The sequence below is a fragment of the Pyrgilauda ruficollis genome, unplaced genomic scaffold (assembly GCF_017590135.1).
Source record: "Pyrgilauda ruficollis isolate IOZ18807 unplaced genomic scaffold, ASM1759013v1 scaffold8, whole genome shotgun sequence".
In the NCBI taxonomy this organism is placed as follows: domain Eukaryota; kingdom Metazoa; phylum Chordata; class Aves; order Passeriformes; family Passeridae; genus Pyrgilauda; species Pyrgilauda ruficollis.
The window spans coordinates 10,320,473-10,347,804 of NW_024529932.1; the positions used below are offsets into that span (position 1 = coordinate 10,320,473).

Below are 27,332 nucleotides of genomic sequence, written 5' to 3' on the forward strand. Positions count from 1 at the left end.
AAAAATAAGGCATAGAGGATGAGGAGGAATATTTTCATTGCATTCAACATCCTCCATCAGTTCCACTGGACCAGTATACAACACTACCTTACTCTTCAAGTGGATGCTTCCCAACAATATATAGATTTTTAGTTGTCATCCAGCAATCTAACTGGGACTCAACACCTTTTACAAGGCAAAGTGCATGCACTTAGCAAAAGATCATTTCAATCCCAAGGATCACTAAAGCAGATTAACAGCAGTGCAAAACTTAAATAACTTGCCTACTACCAAGCACAATTTCAGTGCATAAGCCTGGAAGCAGCAGCTGGAAGTTTTGATAGCTTACAGAGCATGTACATGGCTTTTAGCACCACATACAGAAACCACAAATGATTGCTGGAGTCACTGGTATTGAAATGTGCATGCAATTATTTATTTATTTTTTTTTTTTTATATCCCAAACTAAGTTTTTCTCTGCCCTTTAGATTCACTACTAGTATTGTTGCTAGCCATTGCCAGTCAAACTAACCCCATGTGGAGCTGAATGGCCCCTCCCTTGACTCAAGGCTACCATGGTCATGCAGCCTCCATGCCACACCAGGAGACCTCACTGCATACATTGTCCTCTTGGCAATGTGAAAGTGACTGAAACACACCTCCTACCCATCTCATTCAGAGACGCTGCAAAGCAAATGATAAGATACTTGGAGAAAGAGACTCCTGCTTCAAACACCATGGAAGAACATACATACAGGAAGCATATGGAACTGAGAGGATTTGTCTGAAAAGGAAGTGGCTTTGCTGGGCTGAACCACAATGCTATACTCTCACAGTTATACATGAAGTGGGAATGGACAGCAGGCATTGCCAGGCTTTCAACTAGACGGGGTCTGGCCTCTGAATAGACCTGCTAAGCCACATCAACAGAACACACTACAAGCTCATCCCTGGGCTGAAAGGTTCTAGTGGCAAGAGCCCTGTTGTGACAATTCATCTCCCAGCAAAATTAGGAGCTAAGAAAGAAATAGGTTTTAGTTTTTAGGGAGAGAGAATTTGGCAGCAAAGGACCTAAGAAAATCCCAGCAGATGCATTTCAACAGCCACTATTACAGGATATAGAATGCTCCACTGTGTAAAGATTTCCATCAATTTCCACCAAGTTGGGCCTAGCTTTTGGAAACTGAAAATTATAGAGAAAGAACAACTTTTGCCTTACATATCCGCTCATTAATTTCCTTTCTTTGTCTATTACTATCCCTGCAATTACCTCACAGTTTCTTTCTTAATGGCTATAAATCTGCATACAGCCCTCCCCCCCACCACACCCCCCAACTCTTCTGCGTCCCCTTTAAAGTAGCAATCCAATACTCCCATAACAATTTCTATGGAAATCTGATTGCTTTAGATAATCTGAAATTTTCACTGTGTGGTCCTAATCTTTTTAAAAAAGTATCTTTTTTCCTGCCAAGATGATAATCCCTCTCCTACTCAGTTATTGTGTTAGGTTGAAATCAGGGACACTGGGAACAGGCAAACAATGCCAAAAAGACTGCAACAGTTTTTGTAAACAGCAACTTCAGAAATCCATGTTGTGTCTAAAATACGGATCTTACCCTTCCATGCTTATTCAGACTAGTCACACCTTTAGAGAAGTTACATTTTTTTGATTTAATAGTTATTGAACATTACACAGTTCCAGTGCTCAGCATGGTTAACATGTGGCAGTCAATCAAATTACGTGATTGTTTCTCTTGTTTGGCAAAAGCAGTGGTCCTTCTCCAGAAAAAGAAAAGAAAAAGAATACCACAATTTAATTTAATGACAGTTCATCAGTCTTTTTAAAATTAAGATGCCAGACAATTATTAGCAGACATAATACAAGAATATTACTTTGACATTTAAAAGAGCTATACTAGATACAGTAATAAAGAAACAGATTTTTCTAAAACAAAAAGCTTGTTCAGATTTTTATCTTTGGTATATATAATTCCACTTAGTTCTAGCTGATTCTACTTGTTGATAACAGCACCATTGAAAAAAGTACCACTAAAACCACACAGAAGCTGTAAAATATATTTGAAATAGAAACATTTAAAAATTCAAAACACTTTTTCTAAGGCAGTTTGACAACTTATGAGGTTGGTCATTTTTTGCATAACTGCAACTTTTCAATATACCCTGGCAGCCTTTGAGACAACATGGTGAAGCCATTTAAGTTGTCTTTTCTGATTCATGATCATCCACTTTTCCAACCTACCCTTTTTTCCGCCAGGAGTCAGCTGTGAAATTGAATTCATGCACCAATACTGAGATTAAACTGTGGATTTCCCAGAGTGCAAATGTGGAGAGAAACTCCACATCTATACATTGAAGACAGACTGGGCTAGCAACTTTTTAAACTTTTCTTTTTTTAATAAAACTTCCAATCATTAGAATGAAGACCATTAAGAGGATCATAATTATTATATAGTGTTAGGGAAGAATACATTTCTTGCAAATATATCTGAACATTTCCATTTCTAGATTTTCTTAAATTGAAGTCAACATTAATGTTTTTAATGAGTTTTCTAATTAGTTTTCTGATTTTTCTGAATTTAGGAGAGTGAATGATATACAGCATGCACATGCAATATTCTTCTTCTTTTACTTAAAGAAGGTAGATAAAGAATTACCTGGAAAGAGGGCAGGATTAGATTAGATATTGGAAGGAAATCCTTTATTGGGAGGGTGTTGAGACACTGGCACAGGCTGCCCAGAGAAGCTGTGGATGTCCCATCCCTGGAAGTGTTCAAGGCCAGGTTGGATGGGGCTTTGAGCAGCTTGGTCTAGTGGAAGGTGTCCCTGCCCATGGTAGAGAGTTGGAGTTGGATGACTTTTAAGGCCCCTTCCAACCCAAGGCAATCTGTAATTCTACTTTGGTAGAATCAGTGGATATAAACAGAAATTAACCTAAAAAATATAGATGCAGCTGCTAATTATTTTTTAAATACTAACAGCACAGACACAGACATTTTAAGCCCTAATTGTTTTATAGGTTTTTATCTTCACCTTAGTGTCTACAGGCTGAACTGCAGTAACAAGGACAGTTAATACATTTTGAGCTTTGTATTTTCATTTGTAGGGATAAGGACTATGTAAATCACAGAAAGAACTGAGTTAACAGATTTACCAATTGCCAGAAGAAGACAGCAACAATTTAAGTGAGGAACATTTGCAGTAAAGAATTATATTAAACTTACCTGAATGATAGTTAAACAATTTAACTACAAAAAATTTTTGTGTTTATATAGTGTATCTTGGAAAAACACTTTTTGTTCCAAAATCTGCTATGACTGCTTTTCATGGCAATACAGAAAGACCACACCAGTACATGGTAAATAGAATTAATTTCCCTGAACTACTTAATGGCTCGCAAATTCTGAATTCTGACAAATACTAACTTTTTTCATGTCAGTATAAGACTTTTAGAAAACACAAATTAAATTCATTCAAAGGGCACAACAAATCTCATAGGTAATATACGCATAGTAACGTATTTCTAATTTAGAAAAGTATTTCCCTACTAGACAAAAAGACGTAATTTAATTTTAAATCTTTCCCCCAATTCCTAACAATTACTAACATCTGATCAAAATACCTCTTCTTTCAGTCTGAGGCCTGTATCAGCAACTCCCAATGAATACAACTTCAAATACAACAGTTGAGATCAAACACAGACAACCAGGCTTTTGTATAACTTAAGTATCAAATTGAATACTACAAAGAATATAAACATACCATGATAAAACACTGGTCATGTATTTAAGTGCACAGTTTCTGTTTTAGAAGTTAAAAAATGTAAATATTACATGAAGTTAATATTGTGAATTTCAATGCCTGTAACTACTTGACCTTAGCAAGACAAATATTTTTACAGCTTTGTACAGAAAACTCTACACAGACAAATCACATACTTAACAACAAACAATATACTCGAAGTTCATCTTAATACCTCTCACCTTTACAAAAAAAAAAAAAAAAGACATCAAACAATATCTAAGCTTATGTTAATTTCCTAAAAATATCACTACCACTGCCACTTATTTAAAGTAAAGTTGATGTTAAAGGAGATTGAGAAGACTACGAAGTTTCAACTACAGATAATTAATAACATAGGCTGGACACTTCCATGTACAATGTGTAATGCAACAACCAAAACCTAAAGCTGTATTTAGTGGTATTAATACACTGCCACAAGGGGAGGTTTATAAAACACATACTAGTCAAGCCTGGGATAGTCATACACATGAATCAAAGAATAGTTTGCGTTGGAAGGGACCTTAAAGATCATCAGGTTCCACCCCGTCATGGGCAGCAATGCATTCCACTAGATCAGGTTTTTTCTCAATGTTTTCAAGTGAACTTTGATTTTCTACATTGCATAGTTTATGTTTAAAAATACATCACAGTAGTGTCAAACCTGAAGTGATTGTTTGTTAATATAATAAAAAAATACACAAGAGAATATGCACAAAGGCTGCCTTTAGGATAGAAAAGCCAGTCTCCTTATGGAGTCCTCACAAAACATTAGAGGAAGAACACAACTCATCTGAAGAACAACTGAAAAATTTCAGTTGTTTGGTGTCCTCAGGAGCTTTTTCCTTTTGACTAATTACAGACCAAACAGATAAAAAAACAGCCAACCTTCAAAAAAGTCAGCCTTCATGAAGAATCTGACTCAGATCTACCATCTGCTTTTTAAACATAACACTGGTATTCTAAAAAGTACACACTGATATGTGGTGTAAATATACATAGAAAAAATACGTAGATATAATATTTTAAAATCAACATTGCAAAGATAATTTCAGATCGCTGATATTCTAAGTTGGAAAGGAGCCAAAAGGATCATCGAGTCCAAATCTTAGGAGAATGGTCCATCCAGGGACTGAACCCACAACCTTGGTGGTATCAGCACCAAGCTCTGACCAACTGAGCCAATCTTCAGGGTCCTGTGTATCTTGACTTTGCAATTACTCAGTAGAGGTCTTGGTAAATGAATGTCTAATTATGGGTGAGTGGACAAACTAGATTTGAAAGTACTAGTGAGTACTGTGACTATCTTTGTGATCATTAACCAGGTGCAACTTTGTCTTGTAATTTGGGGAGAATATCAAATACCAGGTGTTGAGAGCACCCCAAGTGTGGAGACATGAGGCCTGACTCCATTTTTAGAAGGCTGGTTTATTATATTATGATATATATTATATTAAGATACTACATTAAAACTATACTAAAAGAACAGAGATAAAAGATTGATCAGAAGGCTTGAAAGAACAGGAATAGAATGCATAACAAAATCTTGTGACTGCTCACAGCCTCGACACAGGTGGCTGTGACTGGTCACCAATGGAAAACAATCCACATGGACCAATGGAAGATGCACCTGTTGCATTCCACAGCAGCAGATAGTTATTGTTTACATTTCTCTCCTGAGGCTCTTCAGCTCCTCAGGAGGGAAAAATCCTAGCAAAGGATTTTTCATAAAATATCATAGCTACAACCAGGAGGTCCTCTCTCTGTCCCATTTGGTAGTTTCCTCTTTTCCTTCCAAGTATCAGCCAAGGAAGAAAATAGCTATAGTTTATAAGCAATACATTTTGGGAGCTTAATGGCAGGAATGAGTGAGTCGACATTATTTTAGAAATATTCCCTTGTACTATCTTCTTTTTTCTTTGCTATTTTTCAACTACCCACTATCCTACTAAGTACAGTATGTAATTAAAAAGAATTAAGTTTGAAATGCTTTCATTGCATCAGCACATGAATGAAATGTTTATATTAGCCACATTTCATTAACTTCATACCCCAGCAGTCTCAAAGTTGAGGTATATGCCTTCTGCGCTGTTTCCATATGTTCCTGAACAGGGTTATGATGACCTCTGCAATCTTAGCTGAGGATACAACATAGCAAGTACCTATCAAATACAACCCAATCAACCTCTGCCTTTTTGCAGTAGCTCAATCTATGGTACTTTAGCACTCAGAGATCCCAAGGTCCAGTACAACCATTCATTAAAAACAATAACTTGATTCTCTTGGAAGGAGGCATCGATATTGTTCCTGTTTGCAATGGCTGTGGAGCAGAAATTTTCTTCTTCCTCCCAGGAAGCCAAGCCTTATGAATGACCCTGAAAGCTTGGGTCTTCAAAACCATGCTATACTAACACTGGTTGATTTGCTTTAGGGCTAAGGAACAACAGAGAAGTATTAACTCTAAGGCTTGGCATTAAGAAAATAGAGAAAGAGAAAATGTATTTTTGAGTTTAAGTAACAGATCCCCTTCCCAAACTATGGGGAGAATAAGCCCATGGTCCATTCCGACAAGATATATCACATCATGAAATTGTGAGGCTGTTTGCAATCAAGCTCAAGTTTGCTAATCTGCTTACATAAATGTAATTCCGTGTAGATGTATAAATGCTTAATACAACAGTATTTAGAAATTTCCAAAAAAAAAAGCAAATTAATGTCTGGGCCACTGGGCTTGAAGTCTGCTTTCCCTCAGAGATATTGCAAACCCATTTAAAGTTTTCTGTGATAAGCCAAAGAAATCTGGGACTGGGCAAGATTTGCTTTTCATTCAGCAGAAAGCAGCTGGATTCAACAGAGACAACAAAAACATTATAGACATTACAGGATTCAATAAAAGTTACTGTCACAGTCTAAAGTTACACTTACAAAGTTATATGGCGCTTCTAATGTAACCAAATAGATGAACTACAAGTGTAGCCATACTCTCAAATAAATGAGGAAAAAATTAACAAAGCACTGCAACCAATGAAATAATGTAACAAATTACTTGCTTCAGAGTTAAAAGAAAAAAACAGTCATCATGCTAACTAGGGATCACATGAGTTAGATTTTATTACATTCGGTCATACAAAATATGGCTTAGTCTAATCCCAACATGAAGTAATATTTTTATGCTTCCTGATTTCCTTTCATTGAATTAATTTTTTGCATAGTCATTACATTTATTACCAACCGATTACATGTGCAGTGCTGGAACAGGTACGTAATCAAAACTTCACACCTCATCTAGGTTATTTTTTTTTCTGTCAAAATCCAAATTGGTAGTTGCCTATCACTTCTCTTTGAGAGGGGACATCATTCAGCCTCAGAAATAATCATTCTGCCCTCCATCCCCTGGCAGCATGCTGCCTCCACTACTCACACATTCTGTCATTCATGAGTATTAAGATGCCAGATTCACCAGTTGACTCTGGAATGTGGCAGGTAATTGGTGTCTGACCAAGACAGGGTTCACATAGGGAGCTCACTGAAGCTGAGCATGGAAACCAACAGAAAAAACTGGATCATCAGAAACCAAAAGTTCCTACTATCTGACTCCATTTAGTGATGCTCCAGAACCATCTCATACTACTCACTGGCAATATCTTATAGAAGCACACCAGAAATTCCCAAGGGAACAAATATTCGACAGAATTATACAAGATGCAGCATATCTTACTTCAAGCTTGACTTCAAGCATCTTACAATTATTTTTCTTAGTGGTTTCTTCACCTCTTCATGAACAGCAACCATAAGAAACAATTCTCAATGACTGCAAGACTAGACTGTAGATATTGCTCAGTGAGTAATAAGATATGTAAGGAAGGGTAAAAATGAACTTAGATGAGAATACATGCACCATGAATTTACAGCAGCAAGTTTCAAATGCATCTCATCAGTTCTTGTTTTGCATAATAAGGTAGGTTATCTGTGACTGAACTTATTGCAGGCAAAAGAAAGTAAAGGTTGCAACAAGATTTCCATACATTATGAGTTTTTAAAGATGCAAAAATGGTGTTTGGCATGTTTAGATAAAGTACATTGCCAACACATTCATTTAATACTTCTTTTTAATGCTACTTCATTTTAATTATCTTGTTCACCTAATTTATTCATTGTCTGTGATTTCTCTGGAGGGAAAAGCTAAATATTCATTCCACCTGTTTTAAATTCCCCATTTGAGAATTTGCAGTAAGTTTAATACATCTTTCTTGCCTTATGAAGAGAAAATATCATTATATTTAAACTCCCAGAACTGTTGTTATTTTACAGCAGTTAAGTTTTAATGCTTGTATGCTAATTCATTTTGGTCATAAACACAAGATTCTTGGGCATTGTTGGACCACAAATACTTCAAGCATGACTTTAAAGAGCACCAAAAAGAAGCTACTCAATTCTTACCATTTGTATGTGGACAGATATTGCATTTATGATAATCCTCCACTAAATGGCTTGGTTTGGCAAACCAAATTAACTTTACATTTCAAAAGCTGATGCTCAAATTTTCCTGCTGAGTTAAGAAAGTGCAGTAGACCTATATTATAAATCACTCCAAGTAGGAGTAAAGTCAGAGGCTACAAACCTGTCACATGCCCAGTGAAAAAACTGCCTCTGATAACACGCAGAGGCAATGAGACATCTAATACATTTTATGGACAGCCTTAAAAATTATTTACAGCATATAGTACAATGTCATCTGCCTACAGAACGCAGATTTGTTTGAGGAGGAATATTAGATGCCTTTCAAGCATTAGGAACTGAAGTGAAATTGCTACAAATACTTTTATGTTAATTCTGGTTTACATCTTCAATGCACAAAACAAAGTCTTAAGTAAACATGGAAAACTGAAAACAGTCACGTTCCTCATATATGTTCCATGTAAAAAGTCAGATATTCTCTTTTCTCATAATTCTTTGTTTTACTTCAAATCTCAAAAGACGGCTAGATTTAATTTTCTTTATGAAGGTGAATGAAGAAACAAGTTAAAAACCTAAATTATTTGACCCAAATAAGACCAGACTGGATCTTTTCTTGCTATCATCATATTTAACAGACTTTTATAATCTTAGATTACAATAGGAAAACCATGTGATGGTAACCTTCAAGAATATCTTTAAATTTTTACCAGACACTTAAAATTTATTCCTTTTTAAAATAAAATAATCATACCAAAAATTTACATTTATGGCATCTTCTAAAATAAAAGACTACATAAAAAATGTCATAAATACTTTTAGATGCCATGATCCATAAATAACACCAATGTAAATGCAAACAGCCTTCTGGAAAAGCAGTATTCAGAACACAAAAATGGAAATGGACAAATGAATAACAGCAGTTGATAAGAGAAATAAAAAGGAGAGTGTGCTAGTATTTCAAAATAATCTCAAGAACATTGAATGCCAGAGGTCAGTATCAAGACGAAAAAATCCAGCTGAAATATTAAAGGGCTTGGCTAGCTTTATGACCAATAGTAAACACACACTAGTTGCATGTGTTAAATTGAAGGAAATCAGATCTTAGATTTTAAAGCATTCAGAGTAAACACGTAACTTATCTGTCATCTCCCACTCACAGCTTACAAAATGGCAAAGAAGACCTGTCTTTGTTGGAACATTGGATAGTCCCCAGAAGAAACATCTGTGTACAAAAGGGGTCCAGACAAACTCAGAAAAGTTATTCTTTATAATACAGTTGAAGTGGCAAGGGTAGAAATTCAAACATTAATATCATACAAAATTTATTGATTTTATATTTTAATTTCTGCCCTTCCCTTAGCTAGCCTGTATAAAATAACAAAAGTAATTCCACAGCTCTTCTCATGTGTCAAGACTCTATTCCAAATGTCCAACTCTGTATCAAGCATTACAAGTACTGAATAAAGATGTAAATACTGGCATGTTGTAAATTAGGCTTCATGGGGAAATTAAGATGCAAACAAATAATACCAAGGGAATTGTCCAGACATGGGTTTAACAATACTGCTCCTGCCCTCCCACAGTACCTTTTAACAAAATTGACTTAATTCCTCTCACAATGCACCTTGCCAAGAAATGGATTTGAATAAAGGGCCCTCATCAGCAATAAAAGTTTGGAGGCAAGTGCTGCTTGAAATTTGCTTTGCTGAAGTGCTTGCAAGGGAAAGTACTTTGTTAGCAGAGTCCTCACAAGCCAGTCCCAGCCTGTTGGTCCTACTGTGTCAGCTGTTGCTCCCGGGTAATTCAACAGCAACAGAGGAATAACAGTGTAACATCCATGCATGTATCATCCTGATAGCGAAGCTTAGGATGTCATTCTCTGCCAACGGTGGAGCTCACAGTGACTGTTCAGACCTTCTCAACTCCCAGCAAGGCTCTGCAATGTGCTCTGGGAGATAGAATGTGAAAGCTGACAGAATTATGCAAGGAGTATTAATGCTCAAATCCTTTTTACACTGTTAGCTTCTGAGCAAAATTTAAGGTGCTGGTGATTCTTAAATGTAGTGGTTATGTGCAGGAAAGTATCAGAATTATTCAGGGTTGCTCAGAAAACTATGCAGGTATTGAGAGGATTACTACCTTAGTGACAGCGTAAAATATTTAGGTTTTACTACTGATAGCACCACTGAACCAATCTGAAAACCAAGAATGTCATATCTCAAGTAATTTATAGATCAACAGAGTTGTAAACTAATTCTTGTAACATTACCTTTATTAAGCAATCTTTAATTCATGTTTTCAGGCCACAGCTGTACATCTAAAATACGGTACCTAGATCAATTTTAAGAAATTTTCATTGTAGCACAGTTCTAAACACGGAGTTTTGAACAAACACGACAAGCTATGGTCCTAGCTCCGTGATTTAGTAATCTTATACAGCTGGAGGGTTCATACAGCATGGGTTACCCTTCTTGTAAATAACATATCTCCCACTGTATGCTAAAGCCAAAAAGCAGAACTCAAGATTCCTAGCATTCAAAATTATTATCAAAACTGGGACACCTGAATTCATTATGAAAACACCAAATTTGCGAGAGCAGTGCCTACTGAAGGACTTGCCATCACTCCTTCAGCTCAGTTACAAAGAGTCAGTGTCAAAAACTTGAAGGGCAAGACGTTTAAATTTGATCAGTAGGGAGGAGGGACCCCAATACTGTTGCATTTAATACACAGAAGAAAGAGATCACTTGAAAAGAGAAAAAACTTGGCCAACCTGAAGGTAAAATACATTTACAATCAGACTCTAAGATGTTTTGATCCACCAGAAAACTCTCACATGAATATATTTTGAGAAATTCCTGTTCTAGGTATTGACAATAAAAGTCCTAAGACAATGTCTTAAGGATTTTTCTCATCTTCAGTGTGTTCAGAAATTAGAAGCCCAAAAGGCATCAACTGGTTCTTCTTCACTCACTTCCTTGATGTGCGGATTTAAGCAGACTGACTTACTCTACTGCAATGTTAGCCATTACCAAACACATTTTCCTGAGCAGGCACCAAGCACAATAACACCCACCAACTTCCCAAAAGAGCAGAAGCAGTGGTAGATGCTACAGAGAGCCTGGTTATCTGTGAGTACCCACACACTACATGCATTGACCACTGTAAGGTAAAGTTCAAATGCAGAAGCATTGTACATCAAGGAATGTGCTTCAGTATTTTTCATTTATGTGAAAAAATACTCACATCTTGCCCCTACAGGAGTTTTTAATGTGTTAAGAGAAAACAGTGGCCAGTAAGTTAAAAAGCAAAGGAGAAAGACCCAACTGACTTTTATACCTTGTAATTTATTGTAAAAGCCCACTAGAAGACAATATATTGGGATAATTTTGCTATACCTTGGGTCTATTTTTGTATCTCCTCCTGTGCTTTTATTTCTTTTCAAGATATGCCAGCGTTTTCTTTTCCCTCAACATCCTTTCACATAACAAAGACCATGCATGTCACCTACTCTTTCATTGTATAAGGACACACTTCAAAAACTCGATTTCTCTGCATCCCATATTCCTGTTTTTCCTTCAGCAAGCAAGAGCTCAGTGGGGTTTCTGTCACTACTGGCAATAACAACTTGAGCTGGAAACTGTTGTGTGCCCCTTCTGCCTCCTCTCACTCACAGCCTCTCATGTCTCTTAGACTTACTGCTTAGTTGCAATGGCAAAATTATTTTCTACATAGGAACATTTTATAAAGTATTAAAGAAAGCATTTAACATTTAACATTTAATTTTTTCTGATATATGCGCAATTACAAAGATGATTGAAGCTAGAGGTTTCCTCCTTTTGGAGGAAAAAACCTACCTGGTGATAAATGAAAGGGAAAAAAACCCCAAAATAGCCAACCAACCAACCAAGAACAAACAAACAAAAATCCACAAAAACAAACCAAAACAACAGTTGGGGTTTTTTGTCCCTTTTTTCTTTAGCAACACTCTGAAAATACTTAGAAGACATAAATCAGCTGAGGATATGGTCATGGTAGGTAGCTAATCATCCAGTAAGAGATACCTTTCCTTTTTACAGCTTACTCCATGGACTGTAACTCAGCAAAAACTGAGTAAAAGATAAAGCAGCCACAAACACCACTACACTGAAGGAAAAACAGTTTGGCAGTGTACTTGCAAGTCTAGGCATTTATCTCTTTATCACCACCATTAATACAAACAGTGCATGTCTCTTGACTAGGCTGAGAGTTCAAATCATACTGAAAGGAAAAGAGCTTGAGAATGTAGCTTCAGATAGGCAGCAGAAGAAAATTTTTCTGGTTTTACCCCCCTTTATGGCTATCCAAACAAAACAAAAAATTTCTCAGCTTGAATGTTTATATTACATATTATCAAGTGGGAAATGGCTACATAAACACAGGAAACAGCATAATTGGAGCACAGAACTAATTAAGAAAAAAACTAATCCAGAATTTAAGTATACCACACTTCACAACATTTTTAACAGCACTTTATTCTATTGAGTACTCTGCTAAATATAGATATTTTATGATAAGTATTCTTACCTACTTAAACATTTATCCCATGGAACATTTTTTCCCATGAACAATGAGTAAACAAAACAAAACCAAATCTTGTTCTATAGGGGGAAATCTTCAATTTAAGAAGTGCAGAAGTGAAGGTCTGTGCTTTTGTGGAGAATTGTGTGGCTTTTTTTACATTGTGTTCAATACATTAACATTTACAGAAATTATCTGATTAAGATAAATCCTAGCAAATAAGCAAAAAGCTTTACTCTACAAAAAGTTCATTTTAAACTTTCCAAGACATTTTTAATCTGGCAGTAGATCTACTTAACAGTTACCCCAAATCAGCTCTGTATGTTTATTATTTTGTCTCTTTGCTTTTCCAAATCCTGATCTGTAAATTTTGCAGCCAGGCCTGTTTCCCTCACTGTGTAGATGTCAACAAAACCTCTCCAGAGCGGAGTGAATGTACCCTGAACAGGCCTCCTTGTGAGGTCCATTAGGATGTAAAGGGAAAGTTGGAAATCAATAAGAGAATAAATAAACATTTAACTAATCAAAGTAAGAACTTTCTAACTTGCCATGAAAAGTAAAAGCAATGTTATTTAATTAGTGCAGATTATTCCTTAAGGGATGTTGAGCTGCCAGACTCATCATAACATTTATTTTGACAAGCTTTATTTGTCAGAATTCCTGAAACTACCTTTAAATATTCTTTCCTTAAAAAAACAGAGTCAGAGTGCAGGCTCCTTCTTCCTAGATTGAAACTGGACACATTAAAGGAGATAGACAAGCTGTTCTTTAGTAACAGACTTCTTAAGAGATCAAGAGTTTGATTGCCTGGATGCCATAAGCAACAACTTCTGAGTCCAAAGTAAGAACAAACACCTCAAAATTTAAAGTTTGAAACAAATAAATAAATACAATGTAAGTTTAGCAGTGAGACATAAAAATAACCAAATGGCTAACCCAACATGGAAGCCAAGATGTTGGCAGGATTGTTTACTGCAGCTACAATTTTTTTTAAATTTTTCATACTGCAGAATCTGTCAGAGAATATCAATAATTTTTTTTTAATTGCCAGAAATAGTTATTTTTGACACAGTGGCTCTGATTTTCTTCAAACAAACAAGCAATAAAAATGGCCAGCAACAGAACTCTCCATAGAAATTTAGGCTCCAAAATACTGAAATCAACCTATTTAGAGCCTCGCACAAAATGCTCTCGAGACAAATATTATAGGTGAGGATGTTACTCTTAAATTCAACTGGAAAAGTAGATTTCTTAGATGTTGGCCAATGTTTCCCATTTTCCCCATAATCCCTAATCAAAAAAGAGTGTGGAAGTCTTTTTGAGAAATACAGCATTACTCTTAGCCATTACCATGACAGGCACCCTTGAAATAACTTACTGAAAGATACTTAATGACAATCTGATTAACCATGCTCCCGGCTAAGAGGGATGCATGGTCACTGAGCAGTATAAAATACTTTGTTTCTACATTACATTTTCCAACTTGGCCTAATCTCAGTTTGTGCCTTAGACATTTTCCTCAGCAAAGTCTATTTTCTTTGGCAAAGTATTTCACAATGCAGCTCATTGTGAGGAAGTTTTCCTGACATGCAGCCTAAATTCTCTCCCAAATTCTTCCTGTCAGATGATTGTCTCTTCTTAGCTAGATGATGTAAGCAGCATTTACACTTCCCAGACAAAGAAATAAAAGTTTCAAGTCCGAGTGAGAGCTTGAGAAGGTAAACAGTTCAAACTGAAAGGGATCTTAAGTATTGGTCTACCTACTTACTCTTTTAGCAATCGATGCAATCACTTCTACGTGAAGAAGAAATGCCTTATCTGAGACTAAGTGATGGCTATGGGGACTAAGCAACTGTATAAGCAGTTACATAGTACCTGTCTGCTGCTCTTAGTGAAGGTGAGAATTCAAACAGCCAGGCCAAGTTGTGCTGTTTTACAGCTGGCCCTGCACTACTTGTGATCATCAGGGGCTGCCTTCCAGTATGAAAATTAATTTGCACCTTCACAGACACTGCAGGTCTTCACGGGCCAATGCCACTAACTGCACAAGTGGGGTTAATAGGTCTACTATCTGTTACTGTTAGGAATCACTTTGCATTATATTACACAGCTGCTGAGAAATAAAACACTGAAAAAGGTGGTTTGACAGTGCAATGCTTTGCTTCAGTGACACATTCTTGATAGTTTGGAGACTGCCATGGTTCTTCTATCTACTATTTGTTATTTCTTCAGCACCAACAAAACCAAATCCCAAAAAGCAATGTTAAAAAAACCAAACCAAACCAAACCAAAACAACAAGAAGAAGCTTGTGCTGAGGAAATTAGGTACTCAAAGAGATTAATGTAATTAGAAGTTGTATTTTGCTTTAACAACTACTTTGTGAATGGACACAGCCAGGCATAAAGCCAAAATCAGCTTAGCTGTTTGTAATGGTACTATGCCCAGGAACTGTTAATGTTGAAACTGGAAGTATGCATCCTTTCAGGAAACAAAAGCACGTGTATGAACATTTAAGATATATTCTGAAAAAATGTAGGTCAGCCACAGCTGCAAACTACTCAGAGGTAAGGGAGCTTTTATAGATATAGGATCCATAGAAAACCTTTCCATTTCTCCTTGCTATTGGCATACTAAGTTTTACTGGTAGCTGACAAGATGCTATTTAAGGCTCAAATGCTGAGTTATAATAAATTAGAAGGTTCTGACAGTTGTCAGAGGTGAAAATTCAAAATGAGTATGTTGGGAACAGCACACAGAATTAAGAAAGGAGCGCAGGACATGTAATGACACATGCCATGACAGGACATTTAGAGCAAAAGGTCTAAAAACAGTATCAGATTCAGATGTTTTAGCCTTTTTTTCTGCTCTCATGCAAATACAACTAACAAAACAAGTCAACTTAGAAAGCTCTCATCTAGCTTGTAAAAAGGTCTCAATATAGTGTAAAAGGCAGCTTAGGGGAGACAAAGGGCTGGTCTGGTTTCTTTAAACTGTGACTCTACTAACATGGGATTGTGTGTTGCTAAGTGGGCTCAGCTGCAGAGGTTGTGCCTCCATGTGGTCCTGCTGGAAGCCCATCAGGGAAACCGAGTCACCCTTTGCCTCAGTGTGGGAATTATGGATGGTGTCACCCTATGAAGCAGTTCCCCCACCACCTCAATAGTATCCCTGGTGAAAAGCTGGCCTTTAGCCACAGGGTGGGAATGCTGGGTGCAGTCTGACAGCAGCTGGGGGCAGTGCTGTCAGGACTGACGGGACGCGCAGAGGAGCGGCGCCGCACGGGCAGGCCTGGGCTGAGCCTGCGTGCGGCCATGACGGCTCCGCGCTGGCCCCAGCCCAGGGCCCTGGGACACGTGGAGACTCAGGTCAGTGCCAGACCCGCTGCAGGCTTTGGCTTGCCATGGCCCACTCCGTACTCACTGCGACACTTGGACTCCAGAGGGAATTTCACATCAACTCCATGAGATCACGTCATGACATATCACATGACAACAAACTGGGCCAAAATGTTAACGATTTTGGCCAAGGTGGACGGGCCACCTCCACTTAACCCAGAAAGGAAACATAACAACATTGTTTGAAAAGCAGCTTTTACTAAAGAACAGCTATCCAAAGAAGTAGCTCTCACAATATTTTAATCCTTAAGGCTACCAGACTCCTTGGCCCCATACTTCAAGACTTTCCTCAGGACCATGTGACCATGGCTTCCAGATTTCTACTCTAATTTCCTTTTAACACTAGAAAAATAATCTCCTTCCCTGACCGCAACTACTTGTAATAGCAGGGCTGCAACAAATATTGCACCAAGAAGTAGATGTGTAGTCATTCATTTTGGTGATCATGCTAGCTTTACCAGTTTGCTGATCTTGAATTGCCCCTTCATCCCGTTTTTGACTTCTTCTTCTGTTCTCTGTTGCTGTGACACTGAAACAGTCTGTTGCAACACAGTTGAAAAATAACCAGTAAATATCTTGTTTGTTTTGCTTTTAGCCAGGTCAGTTTTGCGAAGTAGGTACATAATAAATTGGCATGGCTGACAAAAAACAGACAAAACAGTTAAACTGTTTCAGCCTTAGCTCAAAGCAAAAGCACTTGCACTGGGAGATACATTGAGAGAGCTTCTCAAAATAACACTAACTGAAGCCTCAGCAGACAGTTGAAAAGTATAATAAAGGCAACCTAAGTGTTCTGCAAACATTAACACAACATCCTAACAGAGAATACTTATAGTAAAACACCTTTGTATGTAACACAGCTATGAGCCCATGCAGATTACACAGATTGCTCAAGGGAGAATATTTTGCTTCCTTGTAAAAAGGTGGGGGCTTTGTTTGGCTGGTGTTTGTTTGGTTTAAATAAAGGCATATTTGTTTCTGCACACCCTTTGGTACATAAAGTGCTTGTGTTGTTTTCTGTTTTTAATCACACTTCCCAGGACATTACATAAGAACAACAAATACAGTGGTTTCATTCCGGAGGTCAGACTAAATGAAGAAAAATTAAAAATTAAATTTGTAAGAATAAAGCACCTTTTTTCACACTTCCAGGAGAATTGCAGATAAATTCGGAATCCATTAAAAAGTTTAGAAAGTGGTAGCATGTCAGGTAGCAGCATGTTCTGACATGATTATAACCTAGTAATGGGTACAGCACATATCCTCTTCTATGACCAGGTCCATTCCCTCCCTCTGTAGCCAGAAAATAAATGCATAAAACTCAAAGGCTATAAGGTTGGCTGATCCAGAACTCACATTCCCTTAAAATACTCTTTTGAAAGTGCAAATATCTTTCTTTCTTTTTCTCTGTCAACAGTCATCTGCAAAGACACTTAGTGATTGTGGTGGAAGCAAAAGAATCTACAAACTAAAATTGCAACTACCACATTTCTGTGAAGACTAAAACAAACTCCTTCCAGCCATGCTACTCACAGAATGCCTCTCAAAACTTTGGGAAGGGCTATTATGCAATTCAATACTACATGCAGTTAATGCCTGCATGGAGTGAACATATGAACTGAGAACAAATTAGATTTATAAAATGACAAGTAGCAAGACGCTTTCCAAATAACCTTTCATTTTGTATTTTAATGAAGACAGCATTTCGTATCTCTCTCCATGATACTCTTCAAAACTGGAAATAGCAAGCAATCTCATTTTGTGAATGTTCTCACTGAAAAATGCTGCAAGGTAACGACTGCATAAGGGGGAATGTCTTTAAACTGAAAAAGGGTAGGTTTAGATTAAATATAGGGAAGAAATTCTTTAATTTGAGAGTGGTGAGACATTGGCACAGGTTGCCCAGAGAAATTGCAGATGTCCCACCCCTAGAAGTATTGAAAGGTGGATGGGGCTTTGAGCAACCTGGTCTAGTGGGTGGCCTCCTCCCTGCCACAGCAGGATGAGTTGGAGTATGGTCTTTAAGATCCCTTCCAACGCAAACCATTCTCTAACTGTATATCCATATGGAGGCAAATAGACACAACTTGAATATAGAAAGCAGGAGAAACTAATTGCTATCAACCAATTACACTAATCTCCTGCAACACACTTTGTTTCTTAAAAATATTTTCTAAAAAAGATTTTCTTAATTTGTATTCTCTGCAGAAGACTAAAAAGCAAATAGTACATGGACACTGAATTACCAAAGCCTTCTTGGTAAGGCTTGGATCACTGTTTATGTAAGATGGCAAAGGAATGTACATGAATCTTATAAATCCTTTTATCTCTGTTCCTCTTTCCTCTTGAACAATTATCCCATTCCCACTCTCCTGTCTTACTCACAGCCTCTTAGCCGCGTGAAGACAAGTGATCCCTCTTTGATGTCAACTATCCAGTCAAAACAACAGCATAGATCAACATGGGAGATCTACATTTTCACACCTCTTACAAAGTTGCTGACTACAAGAAAAATAACTTTGTCACAAATCAACTCTATGACAACTACTTTAGGAAAACAGCAAAGACAGTCTCTAAAACCACTCAAATTGCTTTCCTCCTCAACAAGTAGGTTTTAAGGCAATGAAATTATCTAGGCCCAAGATGAGGAGCACAGGGTACAAAAGGCTCTGCAAATGATATGGTTCTGCACTCTGGACATTTATATCAACAGGAAATAACTCACATTTTCAAAAGAAAAAAAAAACATAGAGAGAAAGCTGCTAAGAAATACAGAGCAAAACACAAACAGTAGGTTCTCTGTTGACTTCATGATCATAAAACTCCGAACATATTCTGAATTTATAGTACTGTTCTGTCACAACACAGTGATTCTGGAAGTACCTTCTGCAAAGTTAAAGAAAATGTGGACCTGCATTTTCAGTTCCAGAGGAAGGCAGTTACAGGGATGTGAGAGGGACAAGTTGCAACTTACTTCTATTGAGACCAGTTTGATCTTTTAAAAATTATCATACTCAAATGTCCCAGGATGACTATTTTTTCTTCATTTCCACAAAAAAAAAAAAAATAAAAGGAAAATATTATTTTTAATCACAAATATTATTGGTGAAATTAGAACTTGAATTTAACAAATCAGGAACATAGCAAGTGTACAAATACGGAAGCTGATGCAGTGTTATCTGGAAAAGCCAGCTAATGCTCTGTACTAACAGCACTCAGAATTTTATCTCCAAATTGTCTGGCCTAGTATGTGTTCTTTATCTGAGAAAAGTTCCGAAATACATACAGTGTTATATGTTAAACTACCTTAATGATAACAGAACATGAACTGTTTACTTTTATTACTCTGTTTTTTGTGGTTTTATTAACTGAGCACAAATGCTAAGAAACATCCACTGAACATGTGTATTTTCATACTTAAGTGGTGCAGAGAAAGACAACAAACAGGATTCCTTCTAGCCCAAGACAGGGCAAGGGGGAAAGATGAATTGAGAGTTCGCTCTTGACAAGAACCCACGAAACAATCATGTTGCAGATTTGCTCTCTAGGAAGTCTGCATGACAGAAATATACCTATCACTTCCTGATTTCATATACGAGTTACAATGGTCAGAGATAACATCTGCAGGGAAATGAAGGTACAGTTCTAGTATATTTTTGATAGCAATTATATCAAAGTAATTACTATCTTCTGGATAGTAATTCTGGCCCTGAAGGTCTTAATTTTCCTTGTGTGCACTGCAGTGATGGGAAGGAAGTAATAGAAAGTTAGTGCAAGAGGAATTATTTTTCCAGCTGGATCACTTCTCCAATTATGTTCACAACACAGTCACATAAACATTTGTACCAGCACAACAGGGAAGACCTTTTCTCAAAAGGTCTACACTCTACAGATATGCAATTAATATGAAGAGGTAACAGAAGGCTGACTGAGATTTAAGGCAAAGCTGGTTCTGCAAACTGCTAATTAGATAAAATTCTGCGTAGCACATTTCCTCCAGTCATTCTGGAGTTAAAACACACTAAAAAACCCATGCAATGCTACAGAGCACACTCTTGCTTCTGCAATAGTCTCCAAGTAATTTTGCAACGTTTTTTCTTGTTTATCCTTACAAAGTAAGACTGACAATTGTATCAGCAAGGAAGAAAAAAAAGGAAGAAAAATCTGATGTCAAGGGCTGAAGTCTTAACGCTGCTGAGGACTAGTTCAAGCGTGCTTAAAGATGTCATTTCAATTAATGAATCACAGGCCTCCAAATAACACTGATCTAATTTGTTTGAATTAAAGCTAATCAAAGAGGCCTCCATGCAGTCTCTTCTCATTCTCAGCTTCTGGGTGTTAAGCCTTCCTTGTTGCCTTCCTCTGTATCTTTTCTGGTCTACATAATATTTTCTGGCCAGAAATGCATATAGCAAGTATTCAAAATGGGGGCTTCCCAAAAAGGTTTGTGAAAGCATCCTGTTTGTTTCCAGTAATTTTCCCAATGATTTCTAAAACTTAGCCTGTTAGAGGACAGTAAGCTGATAGTTAAAAAAAACCAAAACAAAACAAGAAGCCCAAAACTGTTGAAACCAATATTTTCCTATCTCGCAGAACTTCGCTTACCAAAGGCATGGATTTTTCTGTAATTAATATCAAATATGCTCTCTGCTATATCTGGGATGAAATAGGAGGAAGAAAAGGTGAAAAAATAAATAGATAAATATAGGTAAAAATTATTTTTAGAAGAAAATTAAAAAATTCAGTACTCATTTACTGATCCTTCTTCAATAGAAACCTCAAAGAGGTATTTCCAAATTAGTAATCTGATGCAGAAATTCAGAAAGTCTTTCTAAAGAGGTTACCTAAGAAAACAGTCCATGCTATCTTAATGACTCAATAGGATGTACAGCCATCTTAAGTATAAGAAAAAAACCTAAACTCGCTAAACCCAGGTGCTTTTAATTAATTTTAAACAGCAAACATGGTGGAGGGAGAGGGAGTAGAGGAAAAACAAAAATAAAGAAACAAAAAAAGAGATGTAACTTCAAAGAAGTCCTTTTATTTGTGGCATCTTCTTTCACTTACAGTAATACGCTCTCAGTGTTCTTCCCAGCAGACTCCTACCAAGGAGATTAATTTAAATGCCAAATCTTGCATGAGAAGTGAAAAACACTAAAATCAGTTACCAGGTATATCAAAACACCATTAAACACTATTTTTTTGCAATTTGAGAGACACCATGCAAAACAAAATGCCAGGTGTTTGTTCTGCCGTCTCAGGGTGCTAGTACATGTAATGTTATTTTTCCCCTGTATAAACTGGGAAATAAGCTGCCCCTGTGGATAGAAGGCTGCTTACTCTTCTGATGGAATCTGTAATGCACTTTGCATTATAGGGAAAAGGTTACTTCTGCTCAACAACATGCTGTTCCCTTCAATAACTGATTTTATGTACCATTCCATGGATAGCTGGTTTTAACAGCTCATTTATTTTTCTTCAAGTACAGCTTTTGAAACTGAATATTTTGATGCTTTCCCTGGAAGCAGATAGCATCAGACCCCTTGTGTGAGGGCAAATACAGAACCACAATGAGAACATCCAGTTAATACAAAAAAAGTCCACAAAAATGAGATACTGTCTGAAGCATGAAGATTATTAGATACAAAGAAGTGGACTTTATAAAGAAAAATATTCATTGAGCACAGTACAAAACTATCCAGTTCAGAATTTTTGTATTATCCCCTGGAGTATTTAATATTGGTCGGGAATCTCACTGATTCATGACACCAGAGAGAAAAAGCTCTGGGGCCATTCATCACCTGCCAACAAGCAAAAAACAAACAAACAAACAAACAAACAAACAAAAACAAACAAACAAACTTGGATAAATAGCAAGGAATTTAAGAATTAAGAGCCTATTTCAGTCTTGGATTTAGTAAACTCTCAGAAATAATCAGGGATTTCCAGCAAGATAACACTGACACTCAAGAGAACTCATTCAGTGCTTCAAACTCATAGACGATCTCTAGGACCAGTAGCATGAACCAGTTCATTTATACTGATGCCAACACAGAATAATCCTACAAGAGGAAAAGGAAGAAGCATTTTATTTTACTCCCAAATAATTTCTGTTTGTTATTAATTTTAATAACAATATATAATTAATAGGAAGCATAAATAAAATATGAATCTGTAAAATAGAACATATCACTTATTTAGCAGAAAGAATGTAAATCCAGTGAAAGAGGAAGGAAATTATTTTAAGTAAGTTCCCTTGATAAAGATTCAAACATTCACATGGGATTAAATTATAGCATCTCTATTGTTCCCTAATAAACAGCAGGAAATAGAGGTCATTATTCTACATCCCTGATGGCTTGCTGCTGAAGTCATTGGAAATGCAGTGGGGATGAATCTGACTTTTTATCCTATTTTACTGTATATGTGAAGCCCAAGAGTAGTGCTGTTTGGTTGGAGTTTTTTTAATGCACCATTTACCAACAGCATCACTAAATTGACACCACCACAAAATGACAGACCTCGTCAAAACCCAAGGGTGTACATCACAAAAGAAGGCATCTTATGAGTTACTTTTCCCTTTATTTCCTTTTTAAGGGGAAATTTGTGGTGCATGGCCTCTGTTTTTTCTGACTACTCATCAATTTTCTAGCATCAGGAAATAAAAGACAAGGATAAAAGAAACTGACTTGCAAAAATCACCATATTATTACTGCTTCCAGTAATAATGGCCACAAAGCCTTACCAAACAAAATATTTATGTGACACACAGTTTCATTTGACTTTATACTTCAGTGTTTTTCCCAGTAATACTGTTCATTATGTCTTGTTTCATTAGCTTCTTCTGAATAGAAAAAAAAAATAGTTCCTTCTGGTTCTTTATGCAGGAAGGAGAGAAGACTTGCTGAACACCTCAAACTATTTCCTTGACCACTGGAAACACTTCATTTATACACTCAGTGGACAAGCACTCCAACATTGTGTTCACCAAGACAAAAATATAATTTGACTTATGTAGAATTTAATAGGCATCAGATTAGAAATAAATTGGTCACACGAATATATACTTTTTAATACTTTTCATATTCAAATCTGATTAATACACTTAGATGTATGATCATAATTCAATAAAATAAAGTTCAAGGGAGGGAAACAAGGCCATTAGCTGGTATGCAAAATTAATATCTGTCATTCCATATTCTCATACACCCTGCATTCACTGATTCAATAGTGTATTTTACTATCACATGCTACAAGAATTAAAGAAGTTGAAAGTAGGATGATGAAGTGTATCCAAAAAGAGCCAAAACATTGCATAGGTATTTTTCTCCAAGACTTTTACAAAATGTCAAAAAGAACAAGCTTTTCAAAAATAACTTCTGCATATTTTCTGCTTTATGCAGAAGGAAATTAAATTCTTAAAGACCTGCATGCCATGTCTCAAGCTTTCCCATCAGCTGAGAACTTTATTTAATATCATCACTACGCTGCAAATTGGCTGACTTTAAGTGCTTCCAGCAGAGAAATCTTAATGTATGCATAATGCTCCAAACTTCCTCAGAAGCAAGCAAAAGTGTTCTGAAGATTCCACAGTTAAATTACAAGTTTGTGAAGCAAAAACCTTATACTAGGAATCTATTTGGCACACTGATCCTCACAGGGACCTCTGGATTCTATGACGACATGTAGAAAATGGCAGCAAAATAATGGCAGGGAATAAAAAACCCACATCTTTGACAAAGGTGATACTTTTACTCCAGTAATAATTAAACAAAGTCCACCAACAGGCAGCTCAAGCATTTTAAACCTAGAGAAATCCTAAATTTGATAAATTTTCTTATGCAAATATAACTACCATGAAAACTGTGTGTCCTCAATGTTCTCATTCTGGACAGAGAATGGGAACTGAATGAGGTTATTCCAAACTGAGCGAAAAGCTGGTTACAAAAATTTCCTGTCAAGAGCAGCTTCTCCATACATGAAGACCCCACGGGAAGCCACACTGGAGCAGCCTGTTCCTGGAGGACTCAATGCTGTGGAAAGGACCCATGCTGGAGCAGGTCATGAAGAACTGCAGCCCATGGGAAAGACTCATGTTGGAGAAGTTTGTGGAGACTGTCCCCCAAGGGAAGGACCAACACTAGCACAAAAGAAGAGTGTGAGGAGTCCTCCCCATGGGGAGGAAGGAGGTGCAGCCCTCATCCCCTGCCCTTCTCTGCCACTGGCAGGGAGGAGGTAGAGAATGGGGATTAAAGTAAAGCCTCAAAAGAAGGGAGGGGCAGAAGAAGTTTCTTTAAAATTTGGGTTTTGCTTCTTACTACCCTACTCAGATTTGTCATTAAATTAAACAGATTTCCCCAAGTCAAGTCTGTTTTGCTCATGACAGCGATTGCCAAGTGATCTCCCCCTGCCCTTATCTCAGCCCATGAGCCTTCCCTTGTATTTTCTCTCCTTGCCCACATGAGGAGGGCAGTGACACAGCAGCTTTGGTGGGCACTGCTAATCAAACCAGGTTCAACCTACCACACTCAGCTATACAATCCATGCATTCCCACGGAAATCATATTGCACATAGAACAAAACGTATTATTCCATCTGACTGGTCTTTTTTCACTTAATAATATTATTTTTTCCCCTTCTTTTATGCTAAAGGTCTTCCTACATCTTTTACAAAAACACTATATGTGTGTTGTCAAAATTATAGATCAAATTATAAACCAGAGAGGCCATAAACTTCTAAAACTGAAAATGGTAGTGACTCCTCTGAGAGGAAAAAAAAAAAGAGGGGAAAGAGGGAAAATTATAGGAAATTTTTTTCATATTATGAAAGACTAACGAGTTTGAAAAATAAAACCCTCATCTATTCATGGATTTGTTGGTTTTTTTTTTTTTTTTCCTAATAGTTAGCTCATATCAATCTTTAACTTAAACTGGACAACTATTAATTTTGAAACATTGTTTAACTAAGGAACTAGTAAGTGTTCTACTAACCAACTTTTAAGGTGGTAAGTATAGAACAGTCACCTCACTCTTCCAGCTACCCAGGAAAATATGTTTTGCATAAAGTAAAAAATAATTATGATTTTATACATTTAAGTGATATTAGCTATGCAACTGTACTAAATAAATGTTATGACTATGCCATTTTAAAGTATTTATAAAAACAGAAATAGTAGGAGAGCAACTCTATGGCTATTTGCTTCTAGGTTAAGACAAATTTATATAAACTTTTTTCTGAATTAGTAAATTTGTTCCAAACTGAGTCATAAAAGCCCTACCTCAATGTTCTAAGTACCCATAAGAGAAAGGAAAATCAGCAGAGACATAATCTTTGGATGGATTAGAGCAAGTTAAACTTTCACAATATTTAAAAATCCCCCTACTGATGTTAATTCTTAGCTCACCCCTTTATTCATGACTGACTTCCAAGGAAGGATAAAAATAGCTTCACTGCTCACCTGGATTTTTTTTTAATAGTTCCATAAAAATAGACTTAAATTTCTTTAGCAAACCTACATTTGAATAGAAATATAAAAATCAAAGCAAACAGCAGATTCAAATGGCATAAGGACACCAATGGATGACTCTAGCCAGACTGATCCATAATGTATTCTACAGGAGTTTCTCTCAGGTGATGACTTTGCTTTCTTTTCTTATCACTTACTTCTCAAATTCTTGGATTACTAGCATACTTTCACTGGACAACTCGCAAGAGTATTTCATTAAATACAAATACAGATCTACATCTCCAATATATAAGCTTCTTGCAGGAAGGGAAAGGTACACCACGATTCAAAGCTTATTTTGGGTCAGGGAGCAGGAAAGTAGAAAACAGAGAGAAAAAAAATTTTAAATCGATACAAACATCTTTGGTTGAACAGTTTAATACAAATTGCTGTAGTTTGTGTAGTTTGTACAAAAATATGTACATTTTTGCCTTTGTGTAAGAATTCCAAATAATTCTTATGATGTACTTAACCTCTACTACAGAAATAAAATTTTTAAATAATCACTTCAGGGGGAATAGAAAAAAGTGTACTATTTTACTCAAGGAGAGGTTCAGTGCAAGATTACTGCCATTAAACTTACCAGACGTCTTCTCTCCTCTTCAACAGCAATCAGGAGCCGAGCAAACTCCTTCAATGACTGGGCTGAAAGGAAAACAAAGAAAAAGAACGTTCTGCTTAAAATGACCAGATGAGTCCATTATCTGGATTGAAGCTACAATGATAAAGTATTTCTCTTATACTGCAATGTAATCAGTAGCCTTAAACAAGATAGAATGAAGCAGGCAGCAGGTCAAGAGCAAAGAAAAAGAACTTGAGTCTTAAGAGTCATATGTATTTTAAAAATAATTTTTTAAATGGAATATGGCAAACTGAATTTCCTGAAACATGGAAAGGTCAGTCTCAAAACAGAAGAATTCTGCTTTCAGCCACAAAATTCACTTTAGCACACCAGGAGCAGAAAGAAAATAAATTAATTTCTCCCACTAAGGTGGGAGAACAAGTATTTCAAAGAACTATGAAAAATATTTGGGTAAATATTTGAAACTCAACATTTTGGAAGAAATGCCAAGCGTTTAGATTTAACTGCTCTTTGGCTCTATGTTTTACAAGGACAAGGTCTCAGGTGACCCAAACAGATGATTGATTTATAAGCTTTGAATTCTGTTACAACTGTGACAGAGCCTTTGCTCAAAATTGTTTTCAAATAGAAGTCAAAGGGCTGAAGCAGAGTCAATGGAAACATAATACAAGAATTAACCCCTAAAAGAGGGCAAGAAAGAGGAAAACATTCTGAAAACTCTTAAGACTTCATTCTCATGTAAGCAAGTGGTACAAATCTGTCTTGAAAAATATTTCCTTCCATTTGTATTACTTTCTCAAGGGCATAGGGGTTACTCAGATTCAGCATCACAGTCTCATAAGTGACAATCCCAGAAAACAATGTGAAGACAGCTAAGTATCTGTTTTTACTTTCTCCTGATGCAACTTGTAGTAATTGCTACCAATGACAGGATACTACATTTTGTGGTTTAAATCTCTGAACTCAGAATAGAGATTGCTAAATAATACAGTTTCTCACAATAAACTTGAGGAAATCTCAATCATTTTGAAAGAGGTAAAAAACAAACATGG

General features: G+C 36.6%; 1 protein-coding gene across 1 annotated transcript in view; it reads right to left on the minus strand.

The window, feature by feature from the left end:
* Nucleotides 1–27,332, minus strand: part of ARHGAP42 (Rho GTPase activating protein 42) — a 143,074-nt gene that overhangs the window by 68,294 nt on the left and 47,448 nt on the right. The window contains exon 3 of the mRNA XM_041487372.1: nt 26,281–26,342. Within this exon, the coding sequence (XP_041343306.1) occupies nt 26,281–26,342 (62 nt within the window). The remainder of the gene's footprint in view (nt 1–26,280; nt 26,343–27,332) is intronic.